The sequence below is a fragment of the Canis aureus genome, chromosome 16, assembly GCF_053574225.1.
Source record: "Canis aureus isolate CA01 chromosome 16, VMU_Caureus_v.1.0, whole genome shotgun sequence".
NCBI lineage: Eukaryota > Metazoa > Chordata > Mammalia > Carnivora > Canidae > Canis > Canis aureus.
In genome coordinates this window covers 10,977,242-10,995,197 of record NC_135626.1, presented here as the reverse complement: position 1 = coordinate 10,995,197, position 17,956 = coordinate 10,977,242, and the positions used below count along the sequence as shown (strand labels likewise).

Genomic DNA, 17,956 nt, shown 5'->3' with positions numbered 1-17,956 from the left:
CTCACAAAGGGCCCAGGAAGTGCTGGGCTTGGCATAGAGTGACAGGAGGTGATGGACGGGAAGCCCTGTTCACACTGCAGAGCCACCCTGTGGGGGCCGGTGCTGATGTCCATGCCGGCTCCCAGGGTTCCCAGGGCACCCCCACGGCTCCTCCCTCAGCCCCAGAAGGCCCTGCCATCACCACCAGGCAGCCCAGGGCCCACCTTCTTGACGTCCTTGTTGTTCATTGGGTCATCGGTCATCTTGTGGAAGAGCAGCTCAATAACTTCCTTGAGCTCATAGCTGTAGCCTCTCCTCTTGCAGACAATGACCACCTTGTCGAACAGGAACAGGTACCTGGGCCAGCAGTGTGGGCGGGGGGCCTATCAGCACAGCCACGGCCCTGTGCTCTGAGGCCCCGAGACCGCCAGCGAGTGTCTGGGGCGGGCAGCAGGCCGGCTGCTCCCTCTCCAAGCTGAGCCCACCCCTCTGCCTGGCTCAGGGGCCAACTCTGACCCTCCGCCCCAACAGGTCTCAGCTGCTCCATATAATTCCTCCAGGAAGCCCTCTTTGGCTACCCATCTTCCATGGCTCAAGACTCACATGGGCTCCTCAGGCCTCCATGCTCCAGCCCCCACTAGACCAGGAGCCCTGTAGGGGCAGGACCCCTATATCTACCGTGACCCTAGCCACAGGCCCAGGCCTTGCCCAGTGTAGGTGCACATGGAGGACTCTGACAGGCAGGGGCCATGCTGGCTCATCTGGAGCCTTCCTCGTCACCTGTGCTCCCCTGCAGGCACACGGCCAACAGCTCAGGTGGCTGCCTTGTCTCTGCTGGCTCCGGGGAGCCCAGGAGCTCGCAGGCCAGGGCTTCTGGCTGGCCCCCAGCCACACCCAGTGCCCGCCACGGGCAGGACAGCCACAGGTCGATGTGGCATGGGTGGCCTCACCGATAGGAAGGCAGCAAGTGAAGCCAAAGAGCACAGGGCGGGCCGGCAGCTCTCTCCTGGGAAAATCTGCTCCCAGGCGGAAGGGGAGCAGGTGCCCGGTGACAAAGGGCCACACCCAGCCTGGGGCCGCCCGTCCACTCACCTATCTTGCTTGGTGTGGTTGACTATGGACCGGACCTTCAGTTCCCCATCGATCTTCGGCCTCCCATATTCCTCCAGTTTTACTTGCTGGAAAGAAAGGGCAAGCCCATGAGCCCCCCTCTTCGAGCGGAGCTCCGCCTGCCCCACACCTGCAGGGAATGGAAGGGTGGCGGGCCTGCTGGCCGTGGACACAGATGGCAGAACGGGGTGAAGGGTGTCGTGGCTGCTGGCCGGGGCCGCAGGTCGGGGTAGGACAGGGCGCGGGGGGAGTGGGCCCTGCCCCAGCCTCGCCGAGCACTCCCTTTAGCGCTGCGGCAACAAGGAGCCATTGATGGCGCGGGTGACAGCGACAGGCTGCTGTTGTGTGGAGCCCAGAGCAGAGCCCTGGTAGGAAGGGCCAGACGCTCAACCCTGGGAAACCAAGCCCAAGAACAAACGGCGCCTATCAGCCGGAGGGCGGGGAGGGCAGGCGGGGCAAGGGAGCCTGCCAGCGGGGTGTCCTCCACCGGAGGAAGCTTGCAGGCAAACCCCTCTAGGGTCTGCTGAGATTTCATTTTCCGTTTGGCCTGTCCCTCTGCTCTGCCCTGATTCAGAGAGGGTGCATCTTGACACGTCCCCTGCGTGGCTGGCAAAGGAAGGGCCTACCCGGACAGGGGAAGGGAGGAGGAAACGTTCCAGCACATTCACGGAGCCGGGCCCATAGCGCCACAATTGGATGGTTCTCAGTGGCTTCTGAGTTTTCTGAATTTTTTTGCAGGAGCTGCTGGGCCCAGGCCGAGAGCACAGCCCGGGAGTCACACCACACACATGGGACGAGCACTCTGCTCAGCTACGCGCTTCTGGTGGGCTGAGCACAGGCCCAGCCCACAGGATCCTGCCCACAGGATCACTCCACCCCTGCCTGCCACCACGGTCTTCTTTTTGTTATTTAAGAAATATGATTATTCATACATAAAAACTTAAAAAAAAAAACTTGCATCCTATAGCCCTTATTAGAAAGCATTAAGGATCTATCACAGGGGAAAACCTACCAGCCCCAGAACCCCTGCCAGGCATGAACGCCAGGGCCAGTGGGCTGGGGCACCTCTGCACTCAGGCATTTCTATCTCTTCCTGAAAAGAAAAATGGGGTTGCGTTGTAATGCTGTTTGGCAATTTTTTTCTTTACTTGACGACGCATCAGGAACATTCTCCTGCCACACGTTCATAAAGGTATCCGCCTTGGACTCTTCTGACTCTGGTGGGTGAGGAATGGACACCTGGGCACCTGGTGTCAACCTGAGCACCATGGCTTCTGCGTCAATTTGCCCCTAAGAGACTTGCTCAGACTCTTCCCAGTTCAAGGGCCAGACAGTGAGAGTATCTATGGATAAACCAGTGGTTTTCAGCCAGGGTAACTCTGCATGCAGGGGGCATCTGGCAATGTTGGGGACCCCCGAGTGCAGGGTGCACTGACAAGGATGCTCATTACCCTATAACACACAGAACGGACCCCACCACAAGGAATGGCCCAGCTCCAAAGGTCAACAGTGTCGAGGTACAGAAAGCCTGATTTAAACATTTAGCAGATCTCTCGAGAAGTTGCTAGAGGTTGGCAGACAAGGAAGCGTCTGCTTTCTGGGATGGCCCATGTCATCTTCCCGGCAGGACTCAGTGGCTCATCCAAAGCCCCAAGGCTGAGCCTCTGAGGAACCAGGCCGAGGAGAGGGTCCTGTGAGGTGTCAGCCCTGCCAAGGGCCAAACCCTCTCCACTGCCCCTCTTGGGGACAGCAAGCCGAGGGTGGGCAAGGAGTCTTGGGGCGCCCCGGGAAGCTACAGCCTTGGGTCCTCAGTCCAGGCCGGGGGTGGGAAGTGGGAGGGGGGTCAATACCATTCCCAGACCCTGCCCCTTGGGGAGCAGGCCACCTCTGTGCATGTCTACACCTGCTTCCCAGACCCAGACGGAGCAGGTTCACCCGCCTGCTTATGGAATATCAAGACGGTGAAAGTAATTTCTAAGATGTGTATATATGGTCATAACCTCCACCCTATAGGAACCAGCCACACTTACCAAGTTTTCTATAGAACTCTGAAATTCGCTGATTTTCTTCAGGGTCTCCTTGTCCCGTTTAACTTCGTTTATGTACATTGCTAAGTCCTGAAAACAATGGAGGTGGGGAGGGCTCAGCAGGATGGTCCCCACCCCCATCCACATTCAGAGCACCTGCCACCAGCCAGCACAGTGGGCAGGCCCCAAAACCCCCTGACACATAAGTAAACGGAGGCACAGAAAGTGAAACCAACCCCTAACGGCACGTGGTGGTGGGCAAGAACCCAAGCTCCTAAAAGAGCTTCTTGCTGCCCACTTGGTCACCCCTTCTAGACTGGAGTAGAAGAAAACCGCCAGCCAGACTTGACCACTGGACTAGAAGAAAACCGCCAGCCAGACTTGACCAGCCTGCTTCTTGGCTTCGGGGAGGAGGGCATCCGGCAGGCAGGTCCCCCATTCCTGAGGGGCCACGCAGGGCAGGGTGAGCCTGCCGTCCAGCCCTGCGGTCCATGTGCCACTGCCCTCCCACCGGCCACCAGGGGGCGGTGCCTGTGGCGATCTAGACAGCCAGCACTGGGTACCGGAGACCCCAAGCCGGGTTCTGGAGACCCCACTGGGTCCATCTCCCAGCAGGAGAGATGGAAGGAGCTTATCCAAGAGGGTGCAGAGGTCAGCACTCCCCCTGGAGGTGCTGGGGACACTGTCTCCCCCCACCCAGCTGCAGTCCTGAGGGGACCCACCCTGTGCTGGGCACTGAGCTGGGCTGGGGACATGGGTGACCAAGATCAGGGAGCGACGGGCACCCAAGGGGTGGCAGCATTATCCAAGCACAGCTGTCTCTGAGGGTCAGAACTGTGGGGGCAGGGGGCAACTCTCCTAGGAAAGGTCACCTGGCAAAGACCGAGCATGTGTGGGACACAGCCAGGTGACCAGGAGGACGTCCAGCCTGAGCCAGCACAGACAGGGAAGGATGGAGCACATATGGGAGCCCAGAGGTGGCCAAGCCTGCCTGGAAGTTAGGGCATTAGGGACAAACACAGCTGCGAAGCCAGGCACAGGCGTTGGTGGAGGCCTGTGTGCTGGGACAAGGAGCCTGAGCCTGACTCGGGGGGGCAATGGGGAGCCACAGAAGGCTTTAGAGCAACAGGAGGGCATGAGCTGAGCTCTCCTTCTGGGTCCTACCTGCAGGGTGGGCTTCCAATGGACATGGGGAGGAGGGGAGAGGAGGACATGTGGCTGGGTAGGGAGGGCATTTTAGGAGCCAAAGCCGTAGGCCTTGGCAGTGGGCAGTACAGGGCCAGACGGCCCAGACTGAGTCCAGTGCCTGGGAACTGGCGAGAGCCCTGGAGGATGGTCCAGAGAGCAGGAGGGAGGGAGGCCCAGGGAAACAGGCAAGGTCAGGGATCTGGACCCTTGGGTGCCGGAAGCCCCCTCAGCCCATCCTCTCCGCCCTGGGGTGGCTCCCACCGCCCCCTCCCCCCGCCCCTGCTCAGCCTGTTGTATTCCCAGGAAAACTGCATCTGTGGTCACAGAACGAGGCTTGTCAGCGGGCCCAAATCCAGTCAAAGCACACACAGTTGGCCCCTCCCCTGCCTTGATTTACCCACCTGCATGGCTTCCAGCGCTTCTTTAAGCTGCTGCCTCTCGGGCCGGTCAGTGGAATGGCTCAGGAGTTCCTGCACGTGTGAGAGAGGAGTCACAGGGTCACCGTTTGGAAGTGCTGGCCTGCGACCTCACTCCCACTGGGCACAGGACGTGGGCACAGAGTCACCCTCCGGCCCAGGCTCTGGCTCGACTGCCCAACCCAGACACACAGCCAGACAGACAGCCCTCATCCAGGTGACACACAGCTTCGAGACGGGGGCCCCCCAAGTCTTGCGGGTGATAGGGAGGACTTCAACATGCAGCCCAAACCAAGGCACCAGGCTAACAGGTGACTGGCTGATTCACGCAGGAGCCTCATGCTGTGCAGGAGCCACATCTCTTTCCGACATCTGTCCGCCCAGAAGGATATTTCCATTTCTACCGGGCTACCAGGCAGCTCAGAGACCAGGCTCAGTGATCGACTACAGGCCATCTCTTACTCCTGGTCTAAGGACAGGTTTCTTTCCTTTTTAAATTTTTTATTTACTTATTTGACAGACAGCAAACATGCAGGAGAGGCAGAGGGAGAGGGAGAGGCAGGCTCCCCGCTGACCAGGGAGCCCAACACGAGGCTCGATCCAGGATCCGGGGACCATGACCTCAGTGGAAGGCAGGTGCTTCACTGATGGAACCCCCTGGGCGCCCTGAAGACATGTCTCCATCTCTCAATTTTTTGGCTCTTACAGATTTCGATCCCCATTTCTCCTTGTACGTTTACTGTGACAAACGTTCCTAAAGTATGCCACGCAGGCTGCAAATGCAGAGCTGCTTGCTTGTGTCTCATGGGGGACATCCAGGTCCCACTCCTGCCCCTGGAGGCAGCCAAGCCCCACTCCCGTTCCCCAGTAGCACCACGGAGCACACACACAACCTCACCTTCAGAAGGAGGTGGTATTTGAGCACCCTCTGCATGGGGACCACGAGCAGGTCTTGAAGCTTGAACTTTCCATCCTGGACCTTCAGTGTGCATTCCTGGGCAACAGGGGAGCGGCCAGGGGATGGAGAACCTCACCGGGAGCACTGGACTCCAACACTCTCATCCCCCAGCCAGGGTGGGGGGGGTGGGGCAGACCACAGCCCTGAACTGGGGTCCAGGGGTCCGGTCCTTCCGTGGCCTGGCTCCCCACAGACCCTTCCTAAACCAGGTGTGTGCAGAGGTGTGGGCTTAACTGCAGGTGGCAGGGGTAGCCTCAGGGGTCTGCAGTGGGCACTCAAGGGCTCTAGGATTCTGAGCCACCCCTGGCTTGGCGCTGACCGGGCCTGCCTGGGGACCCTTGGGACACCAGCTCACACCACGACAGGGCCACCGTCAGGAACCAGGGGTTCCCCCACTGACTTCGTGGACACACGGGGGCATCGTGCGTCTCCAAGGGACACGCCCCCCAGCAAGGCCAGAGCAGACCCTACCCCATGATTCACTCTGGAAAGGGTTTGACTGGCCAAAAGCAGCCTCGGGAAGCAGCTCAGTTGTCCCCGACAAGGGGGATGAAGAATGGGTCCCACACGGGCAACTGGACAAATGCCAGAGACCTGGCCCTGACCTGACCCTGGGGTGGGGACGGTGATGGGAGGGAGGCTCCTTGGCTTCCAGCAAACCTCTGTCCCCTGGGGTCCCCCTGGAGTCTTCATAGGCCAGGGTCAGGGGTCAGACCCAGCCCCTTGCTAAGCTGGATGTGTCCCAAGGGGTCTGCATCTGCTGCACCTGGGGGACTCAGGCCTGGGATGGTGACCTCCACCTGCTTCCCTCCCCCCAACCCTCTACTCCAAAAGGAGAAAAATCACACAGGCAGACATCTACAGAAACCGTCCCGTCAGTACCCTCCCATCCACCTTCCCACAAAGTGGGCAAGCAGGGGACCCATGCACGACAGCCCTGAGGACACAGGGATGGTGGGGGGACCAGCCGGGAACCCCCCATTACCTCGACTTTCTGTCGGAAGTCCTCCCGGCTGGCGAGGAGCTGGTTGAGTGTGTTCTGGGCGTGCTCCATGTGGCTGCAGTACTCCCCATAGATCAGGAGCCTGGACGGGGAGCACGCGTGCACACGGCTTCATGAGACACGGGGCCTCCGGGGGTCTCCCTTAGTTCCCCGCGAAGGCACAGCAGGTGCACAACAAATGGGTCTGTCCCCCTGACAGCTCTTCACTCGTTAACGGGCTCCATGGGTCTGCTCTTACCATGTGGCGGCCTTCTCCCCTGGGACAGGGGCTCCCCTACTCTTCCCGAACCCACAGAGCTCCCCCTTCTTTGGCTCTGCTTCAGGTCAGGACCGGCTTTGGAATGGGGTTCTCAGCGCCACCCCCATCCTGCCCATGGAAAGGCCAGCACCGGCCAGGAGAGAAGCCCCCGCTGCCCCAGGGCTGGGGGACCCTAGGGAGGCTCAGACTCCCTCCTGCAGGAGCTGAGCACAGAGGTCCATCCTGGCTCTGTGCTTGCCTGGGTTGGTGGCCCCCCTGCCAACGTTTCAGGGGTGGGGTCCCCGGGGGTCAGCTCTCGTTGCTTCCACATGACACGGACGCTCTGCCTGGGTCCCAAGCCACCCTTCTCTCGGGGCAGGGTGACATCAGCCCCAATGCCCTGCTCCACACCCAGGAGGTGCTGGGGGTGCTGGGGGTGCGCCTCTCTCCTGCGGCTCACACCCTTTAACAGGACACGACCGACCCCCACAGCCGACTTCACAGACTGGGGCCCCCTGGCACCAGGAGTTCAGGGCTCTCCAGCCTTGGGTCACTACACTGATGCTTTATCTTTGAAAATCTAGTCACCTGGCTGCCGAGTCAGCCCCGGGAGGCTCACACAGGGGACGATGCAGGCTGCAACAAGCATGATGGCCGCACTCGCCACCTACAGGAAGCACTCCTGCCTAGTGCCTCACACACAGCATCATGACCCTTCCTTCACCCACTTATAAAGGGAGGAGCAATCAGTCCCAGTCTTCAGGTTTCTGGCAGGCAAGGTGTATGCATAGTGGGTTCGAACTCTGCTTTCCTCACAGCACACTCCCTGCCCCAAACCCAACGTTGCAGTTGCACCTGTCTCTGGCCAGCCAACTTCTACTCATCCTTCAAAGCCCTGCCCCGTTGTTTCCAACTCTGTGTCCTTTCCCCTTCCAACTGTGTCCCCTGGTTCAGCGAGGCAAGACAGCAAAGCAAGGAGACAGGTGGGAAGCCTCCAGGCACAGGCCTGTCCAACGCAAGAGGCAGCAGTGGGCCACCACCCCTCCCACCAGCCCTGAGCTCCAGGGATGGGGCTCATTTGTCCTCACATCCCTGCATCCAGCCTGGAGGCCTGGCCTGCTCAGAGGCTTTCCCCATAGCTGAGTGGCCATGACTACACACCGCTGTTCCCAGCAGGCAGGTTAGAGAACAAAGCTCGATGGACATACAGAGGCAGGGCCACAGGAGGCACTCATGCCTGAGCTCAGCCTGTCCTCACAAACACCACCTTCTAGAACGGCAACCCTGAGGCTCTGAGGGGTGATGACTTCTAAGGTCGCCCAGCATGGGAGCAGCAAGGTCAGGCACAAAGTGCATCTGGGCGGTCCCCAGACCCGCCTTCCAGACCTCCATGCTGGAGACCCAGGCCACCCCAGGACTGAGTCCTTGTGCACGCTTGCTGACCCTGTGGGTGGCCTGAGAGGGGAGGGCAGCCGCAGAGGGGCCCAGCTGACCAACCAGAGACAGCCCGTTGGGGTGACCAGTGACCCCCAAATGCATGCGTGCTGACCCTCAGAATGTGACTGCATTTGGAAGCAGGGTCTCTGCAGGTACAGAGACCTTACCCTACAGTAAGGATGTGGAAGGGATGGTGCCAGGTGAGAGTGGGCTCCCAGTCCACCGAGGACAGAAGGAAAGAACGTGGGCACACGGAGGGGAGAAGCCGCGTGAGCGCCAAGCGGGGGCTAGAGGGATGGGCCACCACTTGGGAGAGGCGGGGAGGCTCCTCCCCTAGAGGTCCCTAAGGGAGCACTGCCCTCCCTGCCCACAGCCTGACTTGGGCCCCAGCGCTGAGACAGCAGAGTGCCCAGGCCGCCCACCGCCATCTACATGCTCCAGGCCCACCGCGTGCAGGCAGCGTGGGCCATGCACGGGCCCTTCTCAGCCAATGGAAGGAGGGCATCGAGGAAGTGAGAGCTGCCTCAATTGTGACCCCAAACATCTTGTGCTGATGAGAAAAATTATCCACCGCGTGGAAGGAAAGCAACACACACCCAGGGACTTCATTCACGGTTCAAGGCCTCCGGAGGACCCTGGAAACAGCAGGCTGCCTCAGCCACCAGGCCCCGGGCAGGGCGGTGAGGTGGCGACCCGGGCCTAGCTGCCGCCTGCAGGAGGGCAGACGCTGGGATGCCGACACTCTCTACCCCAGTGCTGACACCCCCAACAGTGTGTGTCCGGAGTTCCTGCCCCACACAAGCCTTCCTGCCGTCTCAGCACGCATGCGTGCCCTGTTCTGTCCTCTGAGCGAGCACCACTGGCATCCAGATCCCTCGCTCACAAGCCAGTAGGTATGGACACAAGTCTGGTGCGTGACTACAAGGACTATGTTGCATGACCTCTTGAACACGCAACTGGGGGCCTGCTACGGGGGGCCTTGATGCATCTGTCGGGGTGGGGGGCGACCTGCTAGTCCTGGCCGCATCACTTTGTTCCTCATCCCTGAACGCCAAAGTCTCACAGTTCCCTGAGGGGTGGAGGGACACAGTGGGGACAGGGCCAGAGCAGGTCCCGGACTCAGGCCACAGGCCGCAGGCCACAGGGACAAACCAGGACCATGGCTGCTCAGATCCCTGATTTCCCCATCTGGGAGAGGACCAGAAGGATCTCCCGGTCACAGGGACCCAGCAGCCCAGGCAGACAAGGTGGCTGCGCAGACCCTTCTGGGGGGCTCAGGGGGGCTCTCTCCCTGCGTGCATTCACGGGGATCGCCCAGCTTCCCTGAGATCCGGGCCTGCAGGCGGGAGGCACAACCCAAGGGCAGCAACACCCAGCCCCGCACCCCGAGCACCCAGAAAGCACAGGCACAAAGTGCTCGGTGGTGGCAGAGCCTTTCTCTGGATGCTCAGGGGTCCTGGGGCAGGGACTGGCCTCCGATCCTGTTCTGATGGCCGCCCTTCCCGGAAGCCCTTGTACAAAGCCCCAGGGAGCTCCTCCTAAGAGCTGGAGCCCTGCCTCCTCGCTGGGCCACATAGGTCCCATGGCTGGTGCCCCAGGGGGTCCTCTGGCCTAACCCACCGACCCAGCGTGGCCAACCCCAGCCACAGATAAAAACCACGTGACCTGTTACATCCACATCTGCAAAAGGCAGGCCTTTCCCAAGTCCCACTTCTCACTGTGGGGGACTTGGCCCCTCAGGTCAAGCCTAAGAGGAGCATCTGCCTTGTCTGAGGACTGAGGCTGTGTTAATGCAAGCATTAGCTCCAAAGAGAGGGAGGTGATGGTCTTCTGCCCCTTGGCACTGGTCATGCCACACTTGGGTGCTACTCCTTCCTCCATCCGTGAGGAGCTGCTGGGATTGTGCCACAGGAATCCCTCAGTGGCTTCCTCCTGCCCTCATTAAAAAAAAAAATCTAGGGGATCCCTGGGTGGCTCAGCGGTTTGGCACCTGCCTTCAGCCCAGGGAATGATCCCGGGGTCCTGGGATCGAATCCCACATTGGGCTCCCTGCATGGAGCCTGCTTCTCCCTCTGCCTGTGTCTCTGCCTCTCCCTCTCTCTCTCTCTCTCTGTGTGTCTCTCATGAATAAATAAATAAAATCTTAAAAAAAAAAATCAGATCCCCATCCTGGCCTTCTAGGCTCCCGTAGAAGCCTTGAGTCACGCCTCAAGTAACCCCCTCTTGGCCCACTTCACACCTGCTCCTCTGGCCTCCTCCAGCTCCCGAACAGTCCCGCTCCTGCTTCGCTCAGCAGCCTTCCAGCAGCTTCTGCTCCCCTCACCGTGGGGCTCGCTGCCTCCCACCCTGGTCCTCAGCACCCCCTCCTCTCATCTCCTGGTCTGAGAACTTGCTTCCCATCCCTCCCCTTCCAGTGAGAGCACAGCTGCTTCTGTCCCGTACACAGCAGGCACTCTATAAATGCTTGTGGAATCAGTATGCAGATGAACCTCAGGACAGCAGGTGCTGACTCAGAAATGAGGAGGGGGAGGGGCAGCAAAGACGGGTATGGGGATAGTCGGCAGGGACTGGGCACGTGCACTCTGATGAGATGAAGCCAGGCCCCTCCCCAAGTGGACCCCCGTCAAGGGCCTGGCCCCCTGAGCAAGGCTCTAGCCCGAGGTGGCTCCCCTGCTCCTTGGGACGAGCTTGCAGGCAGTGAGAGCATAACATTGCTGGGGAGCAGGAGGGTCAGGGAGCCGCCTGTCCCCCACCCCCGGGGCCGGCCAGCGGGCTCCCAGCCGCCAGTGCCTGGACAATCCAGCCCCTCGTGCCACCCGGGGGCCCAGCCTGTGGCCCCTAAAAAGCGGCTCAGGGAGCCTAGCCTGGGGCCATACAGCACAGAGTGGAGGTCCCTTCAGGGGCTCGTTGGCCAAGGTGCCTGTATCTGGCCCCAGGAAGGGCTGCCTGACCAGGAGGGCATGTGAGCAGAGCAGATGGTCACCTGACAGTCTCCCCGCAGGTGAGGACAAGAGGGACCCAAGCTCCCAGGCAGCCACTGCTGGGCCTCCCCTGACCCTAGAACTGGGATTCTTCACAAGCTCCCAGGTGCCTCTGATGAAAGCCAGGCGGAAGAGCCACTGGGACAGAACTTTCCGGTGCCTTCTCCAGAGCCCACCCCCCCCACCCCACCCCCCGGTACAGAAGGCAGGGCATCGTCGCCCATGGGCCTCACTACTCCAGTGGCTGGACCACTGTCCTCTGGCGCTCCTGGGGCACCGGGCATCCTGTCGGGCCCTCACATCATCTGACTTTGTCTCTGGCTTTAGAGATGCGGCTGCCCAGGCTCAGTGAAGAGCCAGGCGGCCAGACCATCCTGATAGCTGCCCCTCACACCTACTTAGAAGCTTCCAGAATCCCAGTCCTTCCCCAGCTGGGCTCCTGCAGGACATTTCAGGGCACAGAAGGCAGCTCTTAACCATCCATCCACTGGAGTTATAGAGGGGCTGGCAGCAAACGACCTAACAGATTCATGGAGGCCTCCTGACAGCAACATCCTTCTTTTTTAGAAAGGATTCCGTGTTGGTTTCTGAATGAGCTGTCACTCTCCTACATTGGCAACACTTGCTCTGGATGAGGGGCTGGACGGCCAGAGGAGTGGCATTCAGGGCCATGATTACTGCAGGCGAATTTCTGGTTGTAGGGATGCCTGCGCCATCTGCGCGTCTAGACTCGGCCTGCCCACCTGGATGCCGTGGAGAGAGGCAGGCTGCCTCGGATCCTGACGAGTAGCATCTAGCCCCCTCGGGCTCCCTGGACGTTTGCCCTGACGCCACAGAGACTTGGATGATGTCAGGGCACGATCAGAGAAGAATCCAGGACCAACCTTCTTCACGTGGGGCTGGGGCTGGTTATGTCACAGTGGCAAAGCACCTGTGCCCACCACTGCTGCAGGGCACCCCTAGCCTGCCCAGCTACCAGAGCCCCCTCAGTGGACACAGGCAAACCGTGTCGGCAGCATAGGCACAACCCCCATGACACCAGGTGGCACCTTGTTCCTAAGGACAGATTAGGAAGTCAAGGCCCAGTGACACACACAGACAAGTAAGCAGGAAGAGGCCTTAAACCTGGGAGCTCAGAGCCCTGAAAGTCCCGTGCTCAGCCCTGCAGGGACAGGTTTGGGTTCTGTCTTTACAGGACTGCCACGTGCCACCGTCCACCTCGGTCTGGAGCCTGAGAGGCAGGCTCTCCCAGGACCTGGATGCCCATGAGGCTGGCACGCAGCAGGTGCATGGTACTGGTGAGAATGCCCTTCAGCTACCGAGACCCCCAGGGCGCAGAAGCAGAGGCAGCTGGTGGAGCCCTCGTGAGGCCTGCTGGGGTGTCACCCGTCCGGGCTGTGATGGCGGGAGGGGGGGCAGCCCTCTCAGTGTACAAGTGAGGACAGAGGTTCCCAGGGTGCTCGGCCCCGGGCCTAGGGGACCTCACCCCGAGAGGCACACCTGAGTAAACCTCAATCTGCCAGTTCTGCCCTGTCCCCAGGACACTCCTGAGGCCCTGCAGATGGGAGGGACAGGCAAGGTGGGCCCGCCACTTACCTTTCCTTGAAATCAAGGAAGACTTTGGCCAGCGTGCTGCCCCCCGCCATCATGGACACGTCAATGGCCCGCAGGAAGCTGTGATGCACCTTGATTAGGTCCTGGGAAGAACAAGCAGTCGGCACATGAACAGGTGTGCCAGGTTGGGAGGGCCACATACTCCTGCGTCCCTCGCTCCCGGTGCAATTACATGAGGGGCTTGGGCGCCTGAAGGGACCTGCTAGGCCTGTTGGGACACGGGGTGCCAACCCGGGGCAGGCCCTGGTGCCAGAATGGGATGGCGACAGCCCCAGGGGGCTGTTTCCACCCAGCATCCTTGTTACCTTCCTGCTGTGTGCGGGCACAGGGACTCTCTGTCCCAGTATGGGGGCTGGGGTACAGAGTCTCTCCATGGGGGTAGGTGTTTCCACACATTTCAGAGCAGCAGGCACCCGGCAGGCAGCACCCTGGCCCCATGGCCCCTGGCCCAGGCTTCCACTGTCCACGGCCGTCTGTGCTGCCTCCATGTGCAGCGCAACAAACCCCGGGTGGGGACCACGGAGCACGAGAATGTCCCAGTCTGGCCCAGCCTCCAGCAGGAGACCAGCACCTGCCCCTTGAACTCACGAGGGGCTGCAGGAGGTGGCATTCTTGGAGGAAGCCCACCCGGTCGTAGCTAATGGAGCCGCTCTGCCGACCACATCGAGGCAAACCTCCTCACGGGGCATCACTATCCTGCGTGTGTGTACAGACATGTGCAGAGCAGGTAGGGGGCTCCCCCAAAGAGGTGGAGGGGACACGTCTGTCTCTGGCCGCTGACAGAGACCTCAAAGCTCTTCTAGGGCACGCATGTCAGACCACGGACAGCAGGCCCAGACGGCTCATGGAAACCTCGTCCTCTTGCCCCCGAAGACCCAAGTGCTGAGACCCCACCCCCTTCTCTCCGTCACCCCACGGCACCAGCCAACCAGGCAGCCAGCAGGGACGCGGCCGTCCAGGATCCCATGGCGGGAACGGCAGTGAGCAACCTGCACCTGCTGGGCTGAGCGGGGGCCTTACCTCCAGGTTGATGAAAATGGCTGCCATGTCCGCCGGGCTCAGCACCAGCCTCAGGGGGGTCATGTAGTTCTGGAACAGGCAAGACCCCACGGTCAGCTCGCCTGGAGGGCGCCAGGGGAGGGGCTCTGATGACCTTGCCAGGGGGCCGGGGGCTCTCTGCGGGGCGGCTATGTGGCCTGGCTCGCCACCGGGGCCGCGTTGCTGGAGAAGGTGTCTATTCCGGGGGGACCCGGGCTTCGTCCTGCAGGGTGACTACTGCACGGGCAAGTGTGCGGGGCTGGGAAACGCCAGCTAAGCATCCACACCCCCCATGTGGGCAAAGCTCCGTGCTGCCCAACAGGCTGGACGCCAACTGCACTGCAACCCTGGGTGGGCGCTGCTGCAGCTACTCGAGACATTTTAGGACACTGAGGCCAGAGACGTGAGTGCATCACCCAAGGGGAGGGGGGACGGGGCCACACTTCCCACCCAACACTCAAATCCCTGAGTCCAGGTACGGCCCTAAACCTGCTGTCCAAAGATGTGCTCCCCAACGCCGGGAGCCCTGCAGCGGCAGGGAGTGGTCCCACCAGAGCCCCTGGCCTGGCCCTGGATGAGATGCATCACGTCGTACCCCAGAGGCCCGGCAGGGCAGGACTGCCACCCTCTCCCCACAGGATGCTGGCCCCTCGGGCCTCTTCTTGGCTGCCTGCTATACGCAGCAGGAGAGCTCTCCAGGTGAACAAGTACTGGTGGCTGCATGGCGCCAAGCAGTTTTCCCTGCACTGCGCATGGGCTGGCGCTGGCCTGTGACTCGGTTTCCTCACCTGTGACACAGGGGTAGCTGCACCCACCTCAACGGTTAGGGGAGGGTTAAAATGGGATTGTCCTGGAAAGCGCTTGGCATGCTGCGTGCCCTGGTCAAGCCCACTCACTTGCTGCTGAACCTCCACTGCACATCACTCCCGGACTCCCGGAACCCTCAGCCCTGCCCACAAGGCCAGGGGCAGACAGACCGCAGCAGTCCACTGGCATTCTGCCACAGGCCCTAGCTGTGTGGAGAAGCTAGAGGCCCGAGGGCCCTGGAAGGAGCTGCCCCAGGAGCTGGGGCTGGCAGGAGTGGGAGGGGCAGGTGGAAAGCAAGCAGGGCGTGTGGCAGAGATGGTGCTGCAGTGTTGGCAGAAAGGCCAGCGGCTGGCAGGGTGGAAGGGCGGCACATGGGGCAGGAGCCAGGGAAATGTCGGTCTGCAACCTGGGCCAGACCGGGGCCCAGCACGTCCCCTGGGTCTCCTGGCTGGAGGCTGCACAGTCGTGGCCACACTTGGCCCTACGCTGGAAGCAAGGAAGAGCCAGGGAGGATCTACCTTGAGGCATTATTGGATGTTCATCCCATACGCACAGGAAAATGTCACTGAGCCAGTGTCCACGGGAGGCCACAGCAGGGTCGTCCTCAAGGAGCTCAGGAAGCCGGCGGGAGAGTGGATTGACCAGCCATTCAGGGGAGCACAGGGTCTGCCCTGGGGGCTCTGCAGGCTGGCCCAACTGGGGCTGACTAGGGGCCCAGGGCAGGATACTCACAGCCACCTAGGGGTGGTACTGCTGTTACCTCAATTTAGAGTGGGGAGCTGAGGGCAGCAAAAGCCTCAGGGGAGAAGATACACACATAGCGCTTAACCTAGCGCCCAGCCTGCAGGAGGGAGTATACATAAGGAGCTTAGCCCAGTGCAATCCGGAGCAGATGCCATGCTGATGCCCAGCTTGGGTGAAAAGGAGCCACAAGGACAAGCTCAGGACAGTCCCTGCCACACAGAGGGCCAATGGGTGGGCAGCGGGGCCGGGGGCGAGGATACTGGCCCGTGTGGGGAGCAAAGGGTGACGGGTGCTTGGCAGCACCAGGAGAGGGTGGAGGCCTACACCCACCTTCTCGATGTCCTCCAGGGTCCGGTAGTACTTGGCCTCGGTCTCCTGAATCTCCAGTAAGCAGCAGTTCCTTTTGTCATCCTCAGACATGCCCATTTTCTAAAGGAAGGACATAAGACGTGAGCCAGGCCTGGCTGTGGGGTCACCAGGTGTGACACGGAGGGCCGGAAAGGAGACAGAAGGGGGCCCAAGCCCTTCCCTCCTCTTCTGCAGACGAGGGAACTGAGGCAGGAGTGAGGCACGGAAGCTTCTAGAGTCTGGGCTCCTGCTGCCCTCTTCTGAATTTTACCAGACCGGCGTGGGGCCCTCGGGAGCCAGCACCTCTGGCGTAGACAGCAGGTGTGGCATGCTTAAAGTGCCTACTATGTGCACAGGGAAAGGCTCTGACCAGCTCTCTGACAACCCATGTCCGCCAACTGAGCGGCCGACCCATCCTCCTCCTCCAAAGAACGCCCTAGGGCCCCGCTGGAGTTCGCTGGGGCCCAGGGTTCCAAAGACACATGCCCGACGGGGCACATTGCCCAGGAGCCAAGGTCAAGAAAGAGGCCCCCCAGGGCTCCTTCCCCAGCCTCTTGTAGCCTGGGTGCAGCTACACTGCTACTCTCGGGCCTCAGCGGGGCATCAGGCGCCCATGATCCCCCGAAAACCATGTACTAATGTGGGGCCTGACAGCATCTCCCTGGGGACAGGGTCCCAGGCTTTTCCCAAGGGATCTGAGAGCTCGCTAAAAGGTGGGGGAAGCTAATGCGGGCAGAATGGACCCCGGGCCTCCCTCCACCTGCCACTTACCTGCATGTACCTGATCTGAAAGCATGGAGGAATAAATCACATAAATCACATGAGCAGCGTCAGCTGGTTACACCGGCTGTGCTTGGGAGGGCAGGGCCACAGCACCCAACGGCCCCAGGATCACATCACAGCCCTCTGTCCACCCACCGAGCACCACCAGCCTGGCTGCGTGGGAAGGGACAGCACCAGGGTCTCCCTTATGTGTGGGCTCTGAGAGTGCCACCTGCCGCCCTCTTCCTTGGGAAAAGTCTCCATCTACCTTCCCCTGAGGCTGTTCAGACAGCTCCAGGCATGACCAGGGAGGAAGTAAAACCAGCTGTTTTATCCCAGAGGACGGGCAGGAGGCAGGAGGCAGGAGGCCCACCCTGCCAGATACACAGGGCGGCTTGTGAGCAGCAGCGTGGAGCATTGTTGGGAGACTGAGCCGGGCAGGGCAGGTGTGAGGTCCCCTGATTCCCCCACGGCCCCCGCAGGGCCTGCAAACAGCCAGGGTGAGCTTCAGGACCAGGGACAGCAGCAGGCCCGGGGTGGGGGGTGGGGGGGACAGCCCACGGTGGGGTCTCAGCAGGCCAGGCACCCTTGGGGCCTCTCGGGGGCGTCTCCAGCCCAGAGGCCAGGGATCCCCCAGACATGTGCACGGGCCCCTTCATCCACTACTCCCACTTCACCTGTGGGTCCTTCAACTTCAAAGGGAGTGAGGTGGCCCCAAACCCGGAAGGACAGCTCCAGGAAGGCGAAGCAGAGGATCTCTGTCGGTGCAACAGCCTGGCCTTCCAGCCCCATTAGGGACCTTCTGGGCAGGATCAGGGGCAGAGCTGCCCCGCTGCAAGGCTGCCCAGGGCAAGGGCAGAATTGGACTTGGGCAGACCCAGGGTTACAGACAGAGACCCCTGGTAACGGTGGGGACCCCTCAGGCCCTTCCAAGCCAAAATGAGAAATGCATTCTGTTCAGAAGAGCAGAGTCTGGGGACTGTGAGCACCACTGCCGTGTTTCTCTGCCTCTGCTGGCATGATGCCGGTGGAGGGCAGGTGCCACCAGAGCGGGAAAGGCCTCTCTGAAAGGCCTCACCGGGGAGCTGTCGTCCCAGCTTTGTTTCTCCACCACCAGCTGATTACTCCCACACTGAAGATAAACACTGAATTCAGCTTTTTGAGAAACTCTTCCCATTTCTTCCATGAAAGCAAAAAGCATCAAAAGCCTCCACCATTGGCAAGTGGCGTCTGGACCGACCCCCAGGAGCGTGGGGACCCGGGTGGCCATGGCCTGCCCCGCCAGGGCCCCCTCCTCCACATTCCA

General features: G+C 61.1%; 1 protein-coding gene across 6 annotated transcripts in view; it reads right to left on the bottom strand.

The window, feature by feature from the left end:
- Positions 1-17,956, bottom strand: part of VAV2 (vav guanine nucleotide exchange factor 2) — a 168,401-nt gene that overhangs the window by 31,135 nt on the left and 119,310 nt on the right. For 4 of the 6 annotated variants that reach the window (XM_077851284.1, XM_077851285.1, XM_077851287.1 and 1 more), the window contains exons 6-14: positions 15,871-15,969; positions 13,972-14,040; positions 12,934-13,034; positions 6,664-6,763; positions 5,619-5,714; positions 4,706-4,774; positions 3,120-3,206; positions 1,072-1,157; positions 204-336 (exon numbers count right to left, since the gene is read on the bottom strand). In XM_077851284.1, the coding sequence (XP_077707410.1) occupies positions 204-336; positions 1,072-1,157; positions 3,120-3,206; positions 4,706-4,774; positions 5,619-5,714; positions 6,664-6,763; positions 12,934-13,034; positions 13,972-14,040; positions 15,871-15,969 (840 nt within the window). Of the gene's footprint in view, positions 1-203; positions 337-1,071; positions 1,158-3,119; positions 3,207-4,705; positions 4,775-5,618; positions 5,715-6,663; positions 6,764-12,933; positions 13,035-13,971; positions 14,041-15,870; positions 15,970-16,659; positions 16,675-17,956 lie in introns of all 6 variants that reach the window. The other 2 variants (XM_077851283.1, XM_077851286.1) reach the window with 1 other exon arrangement.